The sequence below is a fragment of the Lytechinus variegatus genome, chromosome 6 (genome assembly GCF_018143015.1).
Source record: "Lytechinus variegatus isolate NC3 chromosome 6, Lvar_3.0, whole genome shotgun sequence".
NCBI lineage: Eukaryota > Metazoa > Echinodermata > Echinoidea > Temnopleuroida > Toxopneustidae > Lytechinus > Lytechinus variegatus.
Window position 1 is genome coordinate 27415836 of NC_054745.1, and position 20135 is coordinate 27435970.

The 20135-nt window shown below is 38.1% G+C and overlaps 1 protein-coding gene across 1 annotated transcript; it reads left to right on the forward strand.

Moving 5' to 3' along the window:
- The first annotated feature begins 73 nt into the window (after window positions 1–73).
- On the forward strand, window positions 74–15458 carry LOC121417297 (protein XRP2-like). The gene is made up of 9 exons (XM_041610952.1): window positions 74–229; window positions 3436–3553; window positions 5131–5222; window positions 6315–6487; window positions 7147–7250; window positions 8564–8692; window positions 10453–10530; window positions 11972–12074; window positions 14452–15458. Exons 1-9 carry the CDS (start codon window positions 159–161, stop codon window positions 14619–14621), a joined length of 1038 nt encoding a protein of 345 aa, XP_041466886.1. The 5' UTR covers window positions 74–158; the 3' UTR covers window positions 14622–15458.
- The last annotated feature ends 4677 nt before the right edge of the window (window positions 15459–20135 follow it).

The window sequence follows — 20135 nt, forward strand, 5'->3', positions numbered from 1 at the left end:
ATATTCCAATTTGAAATAATGTTTTTTTTTATTATCCTTACATGATACCCTCTGACATAATGGAATAGACCAACAAATTGCAACCTTGCAACGAGACGCTACCCCATCCTACCGTCCGAAGAGACAAATTTTGACAGAAATTACCTCTTGATTTCACCATGGGATGTTGTTTTTCTGGTGGTGATGGAAAACTGGCTGAGCAAGAGGAACCTGCCCCTCAATTTAGTTGGTGAGTTTGATGTGAATGGAGTTGATTTCGTGGTGAATATCTCATTACAAGCAGATGCAGCCGGCGGAGACTGAGAAAATGAGAGAGATCCTTGCCTTGCCTTGGCGGCCCTGCACTGCTCTGATCTGGCCCAGCCTGCCCCAGGCCAGCTAGGCCAGCCAGGGCCAGGGCAGGGCGTAGCCCGGCCCTGTTTCAACTTTCACGAAAAAGAAATGGTTTTTGGGAGAACTGCTCTTCGTAAGAACGAGATATCGCTCAACTGTTTCACAAAGCCGATTGGGGCGATTACGAAGAATGGTAGGGCTGCCAACATTTGACTGAGAAGAGGATTTGGAGTGAGAGTTGAGGCCGAGGGGGTGAAGCTGAGGCCAAGTGAAAGCCCGAGGCGAGGGCGCAGAGTGCTCGAGGGGGGGTGTGGAAGGGGTTGTCCCCACTGGTGGTGAAAGAAAAAAAGGAAAGGTAAAATTATAGATTGAACGCCAAGAGGAAAAAAAGAAAGAAAGAACGAAAGACAGAAAAAAGAGAAAAGGCTGAAAGAAGTAAAAAACAAAGGGTAAATAAAGGATGGATGGAAGAAAGAATAAAGAAACAAATAATGAAGGAAAGAAAGGGCAAAAAGAAAGAAGAGATAAATATAGGATGGATGGACTCGAGAAAAAAAGAAAGAAAAAAAAGAAGAATAAAAGAGAAAAATATTTTTTAGAGGACAGACATAGGAAAGACAAAGAAAAAAGGAAAATTTCAAAGTAACAAAAAAAATGAAAAAAGAGAGGGAAGAAACAAACAAAGATTGAAAAAATAGAAAGAAAACAGAGGAAGGGATAATGATAATATAGGTACCGTATAGGCTTATTTACCCATCAGGGAAGCCACTTCAGTTCTGAAAACTGTTCTCCCAGGGGGCCCCTGCTTAGCTGGGCTGCCTAGGTGCTCAAAGCATTCAAGGAATTTCTTCCTACCGGGTACCCATTCACCTCACCTGGGTTGAGTACAACACTCATAAATATAATTTATAAAGCGCTTCATACGAAAGTTTCAAAGCGCTAAGAAAGAAGGAAAAAAAGAATATAAATACAAGATATCTCAGTAAAAGAACAACAAAGAAATTGAAAGTGAAACCACCATTGCGAAAAATCAGTTATGCCTACAAATAAATAGATAATCAGCGAATACAACATAAATAAACGGGTCGATAATCATGTATGTAAATTCAAATAATCCTAATAACTAAGAACACAATCCGACTTATAAAAAAAATTCTGAACACAATATGATAATGTAAATTAACTGAGGGGTATAATATTATACAGAACACAGTGGAAGCGAAATATAGGAAAGTGAAATAATTAAAAGAGGTGGGTTTTCAGGAGGGATTGAAACAGTTCTAACGATGTTGCCTCACGTACATTAATGGTGATATTATTCCATTTGAAAGTTGATAATAAATAATTAACAGGACACTGCTTGTGTGTGTACAGAGCAGTGATAGGGAACAATTACATGTATCTTGGTATCACATCATTAATTGATCCACATCATTTGTAAACAAATTTTCGGCATTACTCCTATGTATTAAGATCGCATGCTTGATCTTTAATGAAAATCATAAGTCAGAAAAAATTGGAACCAGTGGGATTCGAACCTGCCATCTACTGCTTTCCGGGCACATCCTTGATCCACATTTTTTTTTTACTTTAAAGGTCAAGTTCACCCCGGAAAAATGTTGATTTGAATGAAAAGAGAAAAATCAAACTAGCACAATGCTGAAAATTTCATCAAAATCGGATGTAAAATAAGAAAGTTCTGACATTTCAAAGTTTCGCTTATTTTTAACAAAATAGTTATATGAACGAGCCAGTTACATCCAAATGAGAGAGTCGATGATGTCACTCACTCACTATTTCTTTTGTTTTTTATTGTTTGAATTATACAATATTTCAATTTTTACGAATTTGACGATTAGGATCTCCTTGCCTGAAGCACAAAATGTTAAAATAATGGAATTCCATGTGTTCAGGGTGGAATGAAACTTCATTTCACATGACAATGACGAGAAAATCCAAAATATTTCATAATTCAAACACTAAAAAACAAAAGAAATAGTGAGTGAGTGACATCATCGACTCTCTCATTTGGATGTAACTGGCTCGTTCATATAACTATTTTTTTAAAAATAAGCGAAACTTTGAAATTTCACAACTTTCTTATTTTACATCAGATTTTGATAAAATTTTCAGTGTTATGCTTGTTAAATTTTTCTCTTTTTATTCAAATCAACTTTTTTTGGGGTTGACTTGTCCTTTAATGATTGCTGCACCATTCTGAGATCTTAAAATTGTACAAGGCACATGTATCTGTGAAGATTTTTAAGTCTCAGTCACATTTATGTCATCATTTTTGCCTTGTTTTTTGTCATCCATTGTGAATTTTTGAGAACCTTCTACAATATCAAACTGCATGTGTTCTAGTTTGATAATACATGCAGACTGCACCAATATACTAAAAATGTATTCCCATTGTTTTTTTTTCCTATTTTCCCACTTTGATAATATTGCTTCGCTCTCCTTTTCTCTCTCTTTCTCTACTTTCTGACAATAACACCATTTATTCTTTACCTTCCCCTTCTCTCGGTTCTTTTCTATTTTTTTTCTTTATTTACTCTCTTTTCCTCTTCACTTGAATGACTTTCCCATCGTTTTCCCTATTATTCCTGAATGTATATTTTCCTCTTTTTCTTTCTCCTTTACAATATCACGGTTTCTGTTGCTACATGTATCTTTCAACATCTCTGTCTGCCTCTATTGGTCTCTTGATTACTCTTCCTCTTGATATCTTCTCTTTCTCTTTGTTCATCTTGTTCTTTTCTTCTCGTTCTTTTCTCCTTCTCCCTCTTCTCCTCCTCCCTCTTCTTCCTCTTCTTCCTTTCCTTCTTTTTTGCCTCCTCCTCCTCCTTCTTCTTCTCCTCATCCTTCTTTTTCTTCTTCTTTTCTTCTCTTCTTCTTTTCTCCCTCTCTGTCTCTATTAATTACCACGCTCCATTTCTACTCATCTCTCTATCTTCTCATTGTTCTGCAATCATACATGTTTTGTATACCGGTATTTAAATTTGATTCTTCCTTATTCAATATTCAAACATCCATATTCGCATGCGTTGCTTCTGCCCTTCTCTGCTGTTACAGTTGTATGTCCTGTCCTCTATTTTGCAGGGAAAAGAGAGAAAAACTCGACATCAAGGACTTCACCTTCGCTGACCTGAAGGGCGAGGAGGTCGGCAAGGTTCCGGGGAAGATAAATGGCCAGAGATTCATCATCAAGAATTGTGAGGTAAGTGTCATTGGGGCAATTCTGTAAAATATGTACGTCCAACCCCTTCTACATGGGACCTTCATGAAATTTTCTGTCTCTGATTTCTTGTTCTCTTGACAGTCTGTGATGTTCTCAAGGGACAATGACTTGGTCAGTTTATGAAGTGACGTGATACTTGAGAAAAATGGGGGTCGGACGTAAAAAAATGGTTGGTCATTTTATGGAATTGCCCATTGGTATTTGAGTGTAGTACAGTCTGTAAGTTCCAGAGCACACAATGCGACGCGATTGCTCCAATGACAATGTTTGGACCGATGGCAACAACATCACAGAAAGAGCGCCAACCTACAAAGCGCTGCGAATGCGAGCTGCTTTGTTGCAATAGGATCGCAGACCAACTCTCAGACATTTGGCATTTATACAAATCCACAATTTTGCTGTGATTTTGCTCATTTCAGCCCATCGGATTTGTTCTTAACAATGACGTCAAGGCCAATTTGCTGCGCTTCTGCTACATAGACCACATACATGCAAAAGAAGAAGCAACATGACATGCAACGTGCTGCTGAGCTTGAGCAATGTGTGCGCTGGCCTGCAATGTGACTGCAGTGAGATTCAATTGGAAACTTGTTAAATTTGAACCTGTAAGGGGTGCATGATATGGATTTTGCCAGCTGTACTTTTAATGGAGACTGCACTCCATAGGGTTAGGTTTACAGAAGACTAATAATGTGTGGGAATGTATCGTCATCCCATTTAAATATATTTTTTTCAAACAATGCTCATTTATCTTCTTGGAGGTACATGTTGCATTGGTAAACATCTCCAATAAACATCTACAATGAAAATATATATAGGAAAAAATATCTTGTCCGCCAAAATGCTCCCCCCCCAAAAAAAGAAAAGAGCTATGGGAATCCTGTTTGTAGGGTCCTGCTTTGCAATATATTTATTAATTCTACATGACAGAGTTATTAAACTTACCCAAAGCAGCAACACATCCTCATATGACTTGGAGGGGGGCACTTACATTGACGAGTGGATACCATGCGCGACCCCCAAAACGTAAAGAGGATGTCTTTACACACGTAACGTAATAAGGGTGTAAAAAGCACTAAAATAATGAAAATGGGTATCTATTTCGCCAGGAAGGCTACGTGTGTAGGGTAAAAAATTTGCGAGGGTATAAAAAAAGACTAAAATAAGGATGTTCTTTTTCCCCCTGGTTTGCCCCAACAGACAATACTACGTGTTTAAAGTCCGATTTGCGCTAGGTGGGGCCGTACTAAACCCATATGGAGAGATTAAACGCAACGACCAACGTCTAGCTGTGACATAATTAAAATAAAGCTGTACATGTTTAGGGGTTCAATTCAAGGAATCCTTGACAAGGGCTTTTCCAATACCTGTTAAGGGTAGGGTTTTACACGCCAATACTTGTTAAGGGGTGCATTTTCAGAATATGGAAAATACTTGTTTTGGGTGCTTTTCGAGACCCCATGGTCACGCATGGTATCAACTCGTAAATGGAAGTGCCCCCCCCCCCCCCCCCCGGTATGACTCTAACCGTATAACATTTTTGTCTTTGGTCTTAGGATTGTACCATATATCTGTTTGATCACATGGCAACGATCACCGTGGATGATTGCACGAACTGCAGGCTATTTGTAGGACCAAACAAAGGAAGGTTTGTATTTTAAACTTGATTTTGATCTCTACCTATGATGATGGATAGTAATATCCCTCCTTTACCCTCGCCCTGGCTACACCCTGTACCCTGACAGGGTGCTACATAACTTTTTAGAAGCACTTGCCCGGTTGGGCAAGTAAATTTTTAAAAAATTGGAATATGCTTCTCCCAAAATCTATTTCACTTGCCCCAAAAATTCCTTGAAAAAAAAGTTTTACCTCTTCAAAGGAAAGTTTTGCGGTTTACACCAGTGACCTTTTTCTCTCTTTTGACATGAACTGATCTACCTTGTCATTGCATTTCATTTTCATCTTTGCCTGCCAGGACCAAAATTAGGGTCAATATCATATATGGACTCTAATTTGGTCATTCTACTGTGAGAATTTGCTTGCCCAATTCGGGCAAGTAGTTTTGATCTTTACTTAAAAAACTTGCTTGACTTTAACTTTTACTTGCCCTGGGCAATCGGGCAAGTGCTTATGTAGCACCCTGGATAAGCCCAAACTTGCATGCAGGAAATTCTCCCTCCCTCGAGTACAATTACTTCATACATTTGATTGGTGTATGCAACGACCACACCCTGAAGAAGATGAGGCAGAAGAGAAGGGAGGAGGAGAAGGAGGGGGAGAAGAAGGAAGGGAGAAAGAAGAGGATGGAGAGGAGAAGGAGAACTAGGGGAGAAGAAGGAAGGGAGAAGGAGGAGGATGGAGAGAAGGAGAAGTAGGGGTAGAAGAACGAGGGGGAGAAGGAGAAGGAGGAGGGTGGAGAGGAGAAGAACAAAATGGTGAAGGAGGAGGAGGAGAAGAAGGGGAAGAGGAAGGAGACTAGGAAGAAGAATGAGGTGGAGGACGAGGAGAAGGAGAAGAAGAGGAAGAGGCCAACAAAAAAATAAGAGAAGAAGGAGGAGAAAGAAAAAGAGGATGAGGAAGAAGAAGAGGATGAAGGACAAAGGAAGGAAGGAAGGAGGGAGGAAGAGGAGAAGAGGAGGGGATAAGACAAGGAGAAGAAGAAGAATATTTCTCTTTATTTTTATGATTAGTATCCGTATGATCTGTCACTCATGTTTTCTGGCTTACCTCTCATTAACAGTATTTTCCTGAGGAACTGCAGCTCGATGAAATGTGTGATCGCCTGCCAGCAGTTCAGGACGAGAGATTGCAAATCAATAGAAACGCTTTTGCACTGCGATTCCAAGCCTATCATAGAGTCGTCAATAAAAATGAAGTTTGGCTGCTTCCAGTTCTACTACCCAGAGCTGTACGGTGAGTAGTAGCAGCAAAATGTAAATGGATTACTGCGTTGGCCAGTGTTCAAATAAAAAATTGCATTGGTGAAAAATTGTCTCAAAACTTAATTTTGTTGTGTATAAAAGCAATAGGTTAAGGCTCTTTGCTGAACTGATGCAATGGCATGGTTTTCAATCTTGCTCTTCATGACAAATATTAATAATATATTTTTGCAGTTACAAATTGTGAATAGCTGCATGTATGCCATTGAAATTACACCTGACAGTTGTTTAATTTGTCAATAAAAACAAGAAACCTGACTCAAAATTACTTTGTATGATGGAATCAGTGATGGCAGGGCATAACAAATTTGGCAGAGCTTTATGTAATTCTTTATATATAAATACTGTAATATGAACTTTGATATTCCGTTTCACTGGTAAATCAAAAGAGAATATCCATTTTGGTTTCTGACTTTCTGACTTTTCGTAAGAAAATTCAGTGGATTTACCTTTGCATGAATAAATCCATATTTTTCTTGCTGTGAGCATTTTCTTTGAAAAAACAGAAATTCTATTTGACACGTAGATCAAGTTTAACAGAATAACATGTTTTCGGAAACAAATGGCATTTTTTTTTCAATATAAAATCACTGACACACTGTCTCTAAATACTTGACTGTTCTCCTTTCTTAGACCAATTCAAGGCTGCTGGACTGAAGGCTTTCAGTAACACATGGAGTAATATACACGATTACACACCAGTCCCTGGGGAAGAAAACTGGTCCCTCTTGCCAGAGGTAAGCCTGACACATCTGGGGAACGTTTCATCAACGTTTTGTCCGACAAGTTGTCAGGTCTGACAACTTTCCTTGATGTTGGTTGGCTAAGAAGCACCGTTACTATGGTAACTGTCGGACAAAATGGGACTTGGGGAGACACAACAGCTCAGTTGATAGAGCAGGGGTTTCGGATACGGGTGACCCGGGATCGATTCGCGCTAGGTGCACTAGTGCCCTTTGGTAAGGCATTAATCCTTATTGCCACATCCCTCGGAGAGGACCTTAAAACCGTCGCTCCTCTTCCTGCTTTCTTACAAGCATTCATGCTTCCTTAATAGCAGTCGGGTAAAAAAAATCACAATTTACCCTTCACTTGTCGGATAAAACGTCCTTTCATGTAACCCCCAAGGTCCTATGTGATCCATTGATATCAATAGATGGATATAGCTACAGTGCACTCATTTGGGAACAAAAATAGTGCCCCAAAAGGTCAAGTGCGAGCAGAAAGTTACACACTTTTTTTTCTATTGCATGTGCATGCATCGCACGTGGAGTACTTTACACGTTGGTACAGCCCCATGTGCTGTTAATTGTGTACTTTTTCCTTTTTTCCTTTTTCCTCTTCCCCAAGGTCGTACGTGAGGCAGTGCACAACGAGCTCCATCCAGCTTATCGATGTTGATGATGTGTTCAGGATTAATCTTCAAATTGGCAATAATTTATTTTTAATTAAGGGGGAATGAAACCTTTGGAATGAGAAGGCTTGTGTCGAAACAGAAAAATCAAAGAATAAGAACAAAGAAAGTTTGAGAAAAATCGGACAAATAATGAGAAAGTTATGAGCATTTGAATATGGCAATCACTACTGCTATGGAGATCCTCTGTTGGCAATGCAACAAGGATGTGTGATGTCACATGTGAACAACTTTCCCTTTGATGGACTATGAAATACCCTTAAAATGTCTCTTTCTGCTTTTCTTGTGATGCAAACTCTTTATCCATGATGTATTCTTTAAAAATCTTTATTACATGCCCTCCTATAGAAAGAACACATGATCTACTGATAGATGTGATAAAAGAGGCAATTTAAGTGAAATGTATACTCAAGTAATGGGGAGAGTTGTTCACAAGTTGTTCACCCCGGCTTTTAGTTCGAGCTAAAGCCGGGGTAATAATAGCAGCGCTTTGTATCCTGTGGCAAAAAGTGCTTTATAAATCCAGCTATTATTATTATTATGTCATGTATTGCACAATGTTATGGTACTGATTGTTTAGTACCTCTAAATATTCATTATTATGAATTATTATTATCATTATATTCATTTTCACAGGATTTGAATGTGGAGGAGTTCTTACCGTTACCCAAGTCCGAAGAACTAGTTGCCGTGGGAGCATCGTTAAACCCTGAGAAGAGCGTTGTCCCCATTACACACGGAACAAGAAGACGTGTGGGAGATCTGGTAAATATGTATTTCAATCACTACCATAAACTGGGCTTAAAGATAAATTCCAGTGGTGGTAAAGATTTCAAAATGAGTTCGTACAGAATCCAATGAAATGACCACCAAAGTGTCTGTATAAATAAAAAATATGTGCCAAAGGATTCTGGAAGAAATTGTGTAATTGCTGAGAAGTAAGCAAATATGCACGGGATTCGGGTCAAGCGTTGGGTCGACATTCATAGCAATAACAATACACTGTCCCACGTGCGCTTATCTGCGTTGGTGATCTTTAGTGTGAACATTTTTCAGCATAGATTTCAAGATTTCACAAAGTTCAGTTTATGTAAATGTACCAGATCTAGATCCTCGATGATGTAGTGACAATTAAGCTTGGTTTCACACACTTTCTCATGTAATCAGTGTTTTCTGCAACTACTTTCATTTATCTTTAGATCTTACTCTATTTTTTGCTTATTTTTTAGCATCTTCCTGATCTTTATTGTATTATTTTTGTTTGGGGAAGGGGGGGGGGTTGCTTCATCCTCTGACAGTTTCTGTTGTACGACATATACATCTATTCTTTAAAAAAAAATCACAGATAACCTCTGAATTGCTTATGCGGTTTCTAGTAAGATGTCAAAAACTAATCAATGCATTTTATGAATGAATTTTGATTACACATACATAGAATAGAGAATAGCATTCAAAGTCTTGCTTATTGTATACAAAGCAGTTCTTGATCAAGCTCCTGGCTAGATTACAGAATTATTTAGGTATAAAACCAGTAATCATGGTCGCAATTTCCGTAGTTCAACGGATCCTCTGCTTTTACAGATCCCATCCTTCAAACTCTGGAATATCTTGCCCCTGGAAGTTAGGAAAACACCATCTGCAAACTTTAAATCAAAGCTCAAAACATCTCATAACAAGCATTTTAGGAGTCCCATAAAGCACAGTAGAATATACTTTGGGGAATAGTTTCTGCACTCTAAAAAAATGTATGTGTTGCCGCAGAGATTTCCTTGTGAGCGCTCTATCAGCTGCATTTCTTCTCCGATCAATTTCAAATTTGGCATAACGGTTGAGTATGGTATAGCGAAGCCGCCTATTGATTTTGGTGTGGGCGGAGTAATCGTTGCTATGGTAACAAGAGTTTTTGTGAAAATAAACAGATGTCCTTGTGAGCACTCTACCAGCTGCATTTCTTCTTCATTCTTTTCTTCATGGAAACAATAGTTTTTGTCTCGCCCACCAGAGGTGAAGGTGAGACTTGGGGATCCAAATGTCATCCGTCCGTCCGTCACAAACCTTATGACACATAACTCTGCAACCGTAAATCACTTTTCAACCAAACTTGGGTGGTAGATAGACTTGGGGGACCTGCATGTTATGCTGCAGTCGTAGGTCACATGGAAAGGTCAAAGGTCATTTTCAGGTTAACGTTTCTCCGCAACCTTTAGTCACTTTTCAACCAAACTTGGATGGTAGATGGGCTTGGGGGACCTGCATGCTAGGGTTATTGTTGCCATGATAATTGTATTTATTGTCAAATTTCTGTGTGAGTTCTCTATATTGCAATTACGGATGACTCGATGGGTTGGGGGATACATGTGCTCGGCCGAGCATCTCTAGTTATTAAATTATTATTCATCAAATATCATTTAATGCTAGGGATCCGAAATTTCAAATGCATTTGAAACTTTCATTTATTGACTGTGTGATATATGTCAACCACTTAAGAACCTAATGTCTTTATTTTCATGTATTCTTTGATACAGACGTGTCTGATGTTGGTGTTTAGGAACGAGCATTCTGACGAAAGGATTAGAGCCATCATAAGAGAGGTTCACAAATCTGTAAGTCAAATACAAAGTTCATTTCAGCTATTCCTCTTGCCCAGCCCCTCCACCTTCCATACTTGGTCAATATCAGTTAAAAGAAAAAGTAAATGTGTCGTCATTAGACTGATCTATAACGCTGGGAGATTTGACAAGTCAATGATAGTTGTAATTTAGCATGATATCTTACTGCCAATTAAAGTCTTAAAGAACCCCCTCAACCTCCCACCCCCCCCCCCCTTTGACCACCCTATCTCAGTTGAAAGAAGAAATTGTACTGACCTCCATTTGACAGATTTATAGATTTGTAAGCTTGTGAGTTGAAAGGGAATGATAGGTGGAAAATTCAGTGTTAATAACTGTGCAATCTTGATCTTTATGACCTCCCCCATTCGACACTGTTTGTTCCCTTTTATCTCCCATAACTGCTGTACCGCAATCTCATAATTCATGGGGGATCAATCAATTTAGTATGCTGGGCCATTCCTGCTATTTTTTTGTATTACCACCTTAAAAAATCATGAGAAACCTGGTTATTTATGCAAGCTTTCAAGTAAATATAATTCTTTCCAATTTCCATTGATTTTCTCCTGTTTTCTGTGCCATTACCATCTTTCCATGATGGATACCCGGCGCATTACAAAGGTCCATATTATTGGTGTTCATGATTTCCTTTTTTTCCAGTTTGGTGACATCTCAAATTATACATAACTCCTGGGATGTCACGGGAAGTCATGGAAAGCAGCAATTTAGTCATGGAAGAGTTGTGGAATTCCGTTTTCAAATTTCTGTGCGAACCCTGCATTATAACAGACATGCCAACCGTTCCCTTTTTTGAGTATTTGTTCCTCTTTTTTGCTATAAATGCACCAATACTTTTTTTTTTAAATTTATGATCATGGAGTATTTATTTATACATAGCGCGTGATGCTAGTGCCGGTCTGACATTCCCAAACTGGTAAAAATCACTGTCGGGCCGGTAACTCGTTGCATGAAAAGAACAAGTAAATTCTTGCCTACGAGCACATGCTTAAAAGGGTGAATTATCAAGTTTTCAAGTAGAGTAATTTCACACGTTTTTCCGCCGATCTCACTACAACAGGCTGGCGATCGTCACGTTAAGACAAATTTTTAGAAATAACTTTTTTTTTGTCAAAAAAATCTTGTTTTTTCCCTTATAAGAATACTTTTTTGGTTGTAAAATGTTGGCAGGTCTGATTATAACAGGGATGTGAGAGTTCAGATTTTTATCTGATTTCACAATTTTTTTGTTTTGATTTTCAGCTTAATTTCAGCTTATTCCTCTGTACAAAAAAGTATGGGAGCTCTTTCTATTTCAGACTTTTTCAACACTCTTCAGCTTTTTTTTCAGGTCTTTTTATTTGTGACCACTCACACCCGTGTTATAACTCGTTTTGTTACAAGATTTGTTTTTCCTCTGTCTGTTCTCTATTGTTAGAGTGACTGTGTGCTGCTGAACACTAGACAAACTAAATTGAATGAGCAAGATGTGACGAGGATGTTCGGGGGAAACCCTGTGCATAAGGAAGCTACGAAGAAAGGTAATCAAATAAATGTGACCAGACACCACAAAACCAAGAATAAGTCGCCAAAATGAATTTTGAGATTTCATTGAGCTGACAGAGCGCATCCTAAGCCAGAGCTGCCAAGTAGTACAGATTTTCAGTATTTAGTAAAATTTAGTTTTCAATATTTAGAAAAATGAGAAGAATACTGATGGTTTCATGCAAAATACTGATTTCTCAAGTTTCAGTTTTATGTGTTGTCCTATGGTATTTCTTTGAAAATACTGATTTCCTTGCCAAAATACTGATTTTCAGCTTTAAAAATACTGAAATGTTCTTGTTCAGGTTCGCAGCTCTGCTAAGCTTTAAAATGGTATATTGTCAAAATTGATCAGCAGTAGCTCACTTAAGTACATGTACTTGATTGAATGTAGAAGAAATTTGGTGAGAGCTTTAACGAATATAAAGGAGAAAACTGCGATTGAAGTTTGGGGTTGAGTTTCAGTTTCGACTTGAGGGAGAGTGAAAGTGCTCACATTTTTCGATAATATATACATGTATAAACATACAAAAATCATACAATAGAACATAAATATACAAATAATAATTATACTTGCTTATATAGCACTTAATATTTACTTTGGCAGAAGTCTCTATAAAGTGCTCTACAGTATATGCAGTATAATTACCCTGGCTTTAGCAGTGCAGCTGTTACGCGTGCTGCGTTTCAAGGAATAAATTCCTGCCAGGTATTTAACTCACCTGGGTTGAGTGCAGCACATTGTGGATCAATTTCTTGCTGAAGGAAATTATGCCATGGTTGGGATTCGAACCCACGACCCTCTGTTTCAAAGTCCGGAGACTATTACACTGGGCCATAACGCTCCACAAATATAATCATGAAACATTAAGACGAGATTTTAAAAAAAATATGAAGGAAAAATGGTGTCCCAAAAAGCCTCAAATGCTAGAAAAAAAAGGAAAACCAAGGATTCACTCAAGCATGAGATGTGCTCACGGTGCAATCTTGATGAACTTCCCAAGCAGTTAGGGAAAAACAGTGTCAAAGAAACTATTATACCTCGTCTTTTATTTACCTTTACAGCTTCAAAGTTTGACATTGTGAAGAAGATGAAATTACTCTCTCAGATAAGCAATATTTAGAATTTCTTCATTTTGAAGACCAAATTTCTATTTGGGGTTTTCACAGAGAAGCTTCTGTGGTGATATATTGTTGGTTCTGGGCTGGTTGGTCACAGATAGTGAGAGAGGTCGCCAGCCACTAAGGTCGAGTCAAATCGACCACCCACCGGTGCAATTTCCTGCAGATTGGTCAACCCATGGAATAAAGAAATGCATTAAAAATTCACAGAGACTGACAAGTAACCAGTTTAAGAACTACATCCTAAAAAAATTCATAATATCATCATCAAGTGGAACTATGAAAGTAAACTTCTATGCAAGACTTCTCGGTTATATTTTATCATTCCGGAGTGTTACAATATTGTTGCATTCGCACTGTCATGTTTGTTTACAAGTATTGTAATATATCCACACTTTGCTGGACTTGACCCAGGTGAGGTAAATAGTTACTGGCAGGAAGTAATTCCTCAAAAAGCTGTGTGCACCAGTATTGGTAGACTTGCCTAGCCGGGGTAATATAGGAGCGCCTTGAGCACCTAAAAAGGTGGATATGTGCGCTATACAAATCCTATATTATTATTATTGGATTCTTCGCTTCTAGCCGTGAGTTGGTGCTGTGAGCCCAGGGGTCTAGCGGAGTATCTGCGATTTGCAAATACTAAACTTGGCCGCATCTGTACATAATGCAACAATATCATACTAGTGGAGTGACCAGACTTTGTTGTACATTTTTTATTCCATATCTAAAACATCACTACAAAACAGCCTTGGAGAAAAGTGTACAATGGCACAGAATGATTCACTTAGAACTCAAAACAACCCATAATTCCTCCTGCTCCTGAAATTGCCACTAGGTTTTATCAAAATTGTCGTTTGGCAGAAGTAGTTGTAGGCAGGGGTGGATCCAGGATTTTCCAAAGAGGGGGGGGGAGAAGGCACATTTTCCCAATGGAAATTTGACAAGCAAAAAGAAAGAAAAAAATTCACAAAAAAATTGAAGGTCATTTCGTCAGCAGAAAATTTGACACCCAAAAAGGTCCTTACTTAAAAAAAAAGGGGGGGGGGGGCGAACTTCAGTAAAACGGTATATTAATTTACATCACAAATATTTATTATGGCTCTCGAAGGGGAGGAGGGGGTGGGCAAGGGCCGGCTGTGCCACCCCCCCCCCCCTGGATCCGCCACTGGTTGTAGGGAACAGCCATTGTGAAGAAAATATTAATTTTTCTCCTTCAACATTCCTTCCGTATATTTCTCTCTCCTCGTGTAGGCCTTGTCACATCACTTGAAGTCAATGGCACGGACACGATAAACAAATGCCGGAGCATCATAGAGCAGGTTGCAGGAGACTGCGTCGTATACCTATCCGCAGATCAGGAAGCGGCTTCCCGCGATCACGACAACTGGGTCAATTTCATCGATTCCCAGATGACCATGTGAGCTGGAAGCCATTGATTGATTGTTGATAGAGGCTGTCATCTTAGATTTCATTGATTTAAGTCCCACGTGCAGTGACTTGTGTTGGGTGTTGGGCTGCCCCATGTAGTCCCATATAGAGTGGATTGTGTAAGTAGGAAGGGGCTGTGTAGTCCGATATGGGGTGGATTCATGCAAGTCGTGGGGGGCTTGTGTAGTCCCGCCTGCTGTGTTTTGAGTAAGGAGGCCTTGCATGGCAATATTGGCATGCAGTTCGCTTATTTTAATATTTGAAAGGGTTTGTGACTCATTCAAAGAAAATTGCAGTACTTGATAAGAATATCTTGTATTCAAGGCCCATCTCACTGTCTGTAGGGAGATGCATAGGTGACTTCTCACGTCAGTAATGTGGATTTGACGAAAATTTCCTTGTGTGTCACCAATCGTACATGTATGTATGATGGTGCCTACAGGATTGCGCGGCCGATTGTGACAAAAACGTCTTTATTGAATGTATATTTATAATAGTGTTTGATGCAAATTTAGTTGCAAAATCATAATTATTTGATTGATAAGATTGAGCTGTTAGATTTTAAAATGCTTGTGTGATGATTGAAAGTATTTATGGACTTTTCATTTAGTGGTTTGATAGATACAAATAATGCACAGGTATGAGAGTGTGAGTGGCCATGCAGCACATCAAGAGTTTTATTATGTGTGAGAAGCATGAGGCACTTGCGCCAAATATTCATTTGTAATAACCGAGATGCCTGCATCAGCTCATTACCTTTCCAATTTCAATCTGTGCATTATTTGTTTTATAAATTGGTTCAGCATTTTGAATCTGAAGGAAAGAATATGTTAATCAACTTAATCTCTCCACATTTCCTAACATCAATTGCGGAGACGAAGAGGCGACGTTTGTTTTCTATTTGTAATAACCGAGATGCCTGCATTAGCTCATTACATGTACCTTTCCAATCTCAATCTGTGCATTATTTGTTTTATAAATTGGTTCAGCATTTTGAGTCTGCAGGAAAGAATTTGTTAATCTCTCCACATTTCCTTACATCAATTGCGCAGACGAAGAGGCGACGTTTGTTTTCTATGGCGAAATCACTTTAGCCTTGCCAATATAATTTCGGGGCTGAGTAACTGCCTCAAAATCCTTGCCATAGCCTTTGTTTGTGAGAGAACATGACGTCATTGGCATCTCAGTCTACTGCCGCAGAAGTGAAGTGGTGCAGCAAAAAGTGCACAGTGCTGCAACGAACTATGCAGCATCGTATGGGTGCATATAATTAAAGTGTGAGTACATGATTTGCGTAAGCAATCGTCATTGGCCACATCCATGAACTTGTCTTAATTTTGATTTTGACAATGAAAATACCGTACCCTACCCATGCCATTGGCTGCGATTTTTGTTCAAATGTGTGTTGTGCAAATTTTGCTAAAGCGATTATTGGCTTGAAAAATATGCTGTTTGTTACATGTTTATTAGTTTCTCAGCAATGTTTATTTGTTACCCTTTTTGTCCAAGAAAATGTTTTTTTGGGCATGTTATGTTTTCCTCTCAGCTTTTAATTTGGACAAATTGCAAAAAAAACCCCAAACATTTAGAGGCATGGAATGTAACATACTACCTTGTCTTAGAAAGTGTAACGTACTTCCTTCTCTTAAAAAATAGCACTGAAAAAAGTGCTAATTGTATCATGAATTCTGTTTTCCTGTTAATAACAGAAGTATGTTGTTGTGTAAAGAGACAAGTGTTAGAAGCATTTTTGGAGAAACTATCTTTTTTATATATAATTAATTTATGAATACTACTTGAATGTGTATATTTGTATTGTGTGTATACTGTGTTAACTCATAGATTTGTGTGTACCTTGACATTAATCTGTATTCATTGTATGTTTGTGTATTTTAAGAATAGATGATGTTAATTGAGTGTATGTTATATTTGATGAATGTGCTTATGTATCTGATTGAATGTATAATTTTGTCCTGCGAGTAAGAACAGTTCACAAGTTTTATTTAATCCCTTGCTTTTGGCTTTATCCTTTTTATCAGCTTTGTATTGTTAATTTATTACAACCATCTTCATTATCACCGTCATCATCATCAAAACTCATCATCATCATTATCATAATCACCAAAATTCATCATCATCAACACCATCATCATCATTAACTTGATCACGACCACCCATTAAATTATTAATCAGTATTCCACCAAAAATAAGACCTTGAACTTTCTCTCAATAATCTGTGCTATGTGTACATGCTTATATAATTTATTAAAGGGGAAGCAGATGAAATGGAGAAAAATATTGGTGAAGTTTTAATGAAAATCCATCAAGAATGACAGTTACAAATTTATAAAGCCTAATTTGTGATGTCATTTGCGAACAACTCCACCATATATCACGTAAAATACAATCCTTAAATTTTTTATTGGAATTCAGAAATGGAAGAGCTGCTTGACTGGCGTCACAAAATCCAAACTTCGCAATCTATAAAGTTCATATTCTTTGACGGATTTCCTTCAAACCTTCACAGATTTTTCTCGAATTTTCTGCTTTTATTAAAACAAACTTATTGTGAAGGTGAAATTCCCCTTGAAGAATTCAATAATATTGCTCATCTTTCGATTGTAATGTATTTTCAAATGCTATCACCTTGGTTTACTTATTAATGATGTAATATTTCATTTTGAATTGATTATTGTATATTACAGATCTTTCTTATGTATATTCAGATCAATGTTGAATAAAGCAAGTACATAAACTATAGAATACCTGAGAAAAGATTAATACATGTATTTCTTTTATGTCACATATTCTTTAACCCTATCTCTGCTGCCAGGGTATTTTTGGAGTTCATATGGCGGGGGGGGGGGGCCTTCTAGGCTCCCCCTTGAGTTCTCGGCCGTCGACTGTGCGATTGCACCGAAAATTGGCACGTGGGTTGTCTGGGACATAATCTACAAAAGTGTATTATTAGTAATTTATTTCATACCGATTGCCATCAAGTGAATTTATGCGTAATTAGTATGCAAAATCATACTTTTTCTTCTACCTCCCTAAATAAAGCTCCAAATGTTCTAATTTTTGGTATAGAAACTCTTTGTGGTGTTATTAGCAAGTGTGCATGAACAAAATTGTGATATCAAATCATTTTCTTATGTATTATGTTGTTTTTTGCAACTTATGTATTTCCTTGTTTTTTACCTTTTTCTCATTGTTTTTTCAATGAAAATTGTTGAGGATTCTTCTGAGATTATAAAAAGCATAAAATAAATACATTTAAGCAACAAAACTAAAAATTATCATACATTTCTAATTTTTGGTTGAAAACACATTTTGCATTGACTTTGTACATAAAATCACGTTTTTGAGCAATTTTTGGTCTGACATGCACTTACATAATGTTGCGTAATTTCGGAACCACGTACCTGGGTGATGCAAATTTGGTTCCAAAAGTTGCGCAAGACTTGAAAGTAAAAAGTCAGTGAGCGGCGCGGTCAAAAAATTTCGCGCGGCAAAAATATTGTGTGAATCGTTGAGGGGGCAGGGGCCTCCGAGGATCCCCCCCGGGCCTAGATAGAGCTAAAGGACAAGTCCACCCCAGCAAAAAGTTGATTTGAATAATAAGAGAAAAATGCAACAAGCAAAACACCAAAAATTTAATCAAAATCGGATGTAAAATAAGAAAGTTATGACCTTTTAAGTTTCAAAACTGTCTTACAACGGTCTTACAGTGGTCTTTCAGCGATCTTTGGATGAACTTTCAAGGTCTTAATAGTCTTTCAATGATCTTTCGGCAGTCTGTCAAGATTTTTGTGGAGATCACTATAAGACTCTTGAGAGATCATTGAAAGATCATTGAAAGACCAGGCAAAGTCCATGGAAAGAATTCTGAAAGATCACTTGTTGCATACAAGATCTCTGAAAGACCATTGAAAGATCTATATAGGACTACTCTTAAGACCAGTAAGAATGGGGGCCTAAGACTGCTGAAAGACTCATTTTGAACAGTTTCAAAAAGTTTTGGGACTCACGAGGACCACGAAGGCCATTGGAAGAACCATCAGGAATCCATCGTGAAAGACCTTGGAAATCTTTGAAAGTTTGTTGAAAGACCCTTGAAAGATCAAGCAAGTTTCATGGTCTTACAGCAGTCTTTCAGAGGTCTCGTTCTCTGTAGAACGGGGATTTATACACAATAAGAATCTGTAACACTTCTGCATATAATTAATCTCTTGATATTTTTAATCAGGTGAATATTTTATTTACATTAAATCAAAGTAGAGATTAGATCATGATTATACATTTTATTTAATAAATTATGAACATTTTCATTAAATACAGTGGAAATATCATGGCACAGTACAAACATCCAATTCGAAACAAGTCTTCATAAGATATTATGCAAAAAGTGTTCAATTACCTGAAGGTACCTTGTCAATGGCAAGAGGTGCGTCTTTCTGACAGGAATCCCATAAGCAGCCTTTCATTACCAATCGGTGGATTCATAATATGGTGCACCATCTATCGGTTGCGGCAAACAGGCCAATTGTCTAACTTTTGGGCCGACATTGCATGCAGGTGAAAGGCTCATGTGCTCATGTACTGTAATGTGACTGTGATGCTTCAAAAATTTAAACCATATGGCAGGAATTCACCCAAAACGGTCAAAACTTCGCACATGAATATGCGGGCAAATTTCCCCCCACCTGGACCCTAGTAAACAGCATAATCAGTTGAGCCTTGCACTTTAGTACTATAGGGATGCCAGTTGGAATTGATCAGAGGGCCTGAGAATCACCTAGAATACAATATGTTGTACACAAAAATGCGAAAACTATGGCCTGAAAATAAATTGCCAGAGCCTGAATTCAGGCTTTTGCCTGAAAACTGGCATCCCTGCATGGTACTAGGCTGTGCAACAGATGTCGACTTTTCCCATGAGGCATTGCGAATTTCGGCCTGTCCGCAGCAACCCATAGAGGGCGCACCGTATTGTGAATCCACCGAATTCTTGCATTTCATCACAGACAAGACAATGGGGGAATGCAGGAGAGCCGCTATGCAAAGACGCAAAGTGCCTTAACCCATTGACTACTGATTTCTTTATTTCCCGTAAGCTTTGTACAGGAATCGCTCGGTTCCAGTAGGCAATGGTTAATAAGCGGGATTACTGCTAAAAGATGCTGCGCAGACGCCTGACAAGGTACCAAAGTCCAATTAAGCCAACTAAGGTTTAATTTGAAAAAAAAATGACAGTCTAAACTTTGATTGTCATGCTGTTTGGTTCAGTTCTACGATCAATATCTGAAATGTATACACGCGTAGTTACGATCAATCCACTAAAAATGAAACAAATCAAGCCAACTAAGGCTGAATTGAAAAAAAAATGATTTTACATCTAATTGTCGTGCTGTTTGGTCCCATTCTACGATCAATATCTGAAATATATGTGTAATTGCGATAAATCCACTAAAAACAAAAATATACACAGGCAGTGAAATCACTGTAAA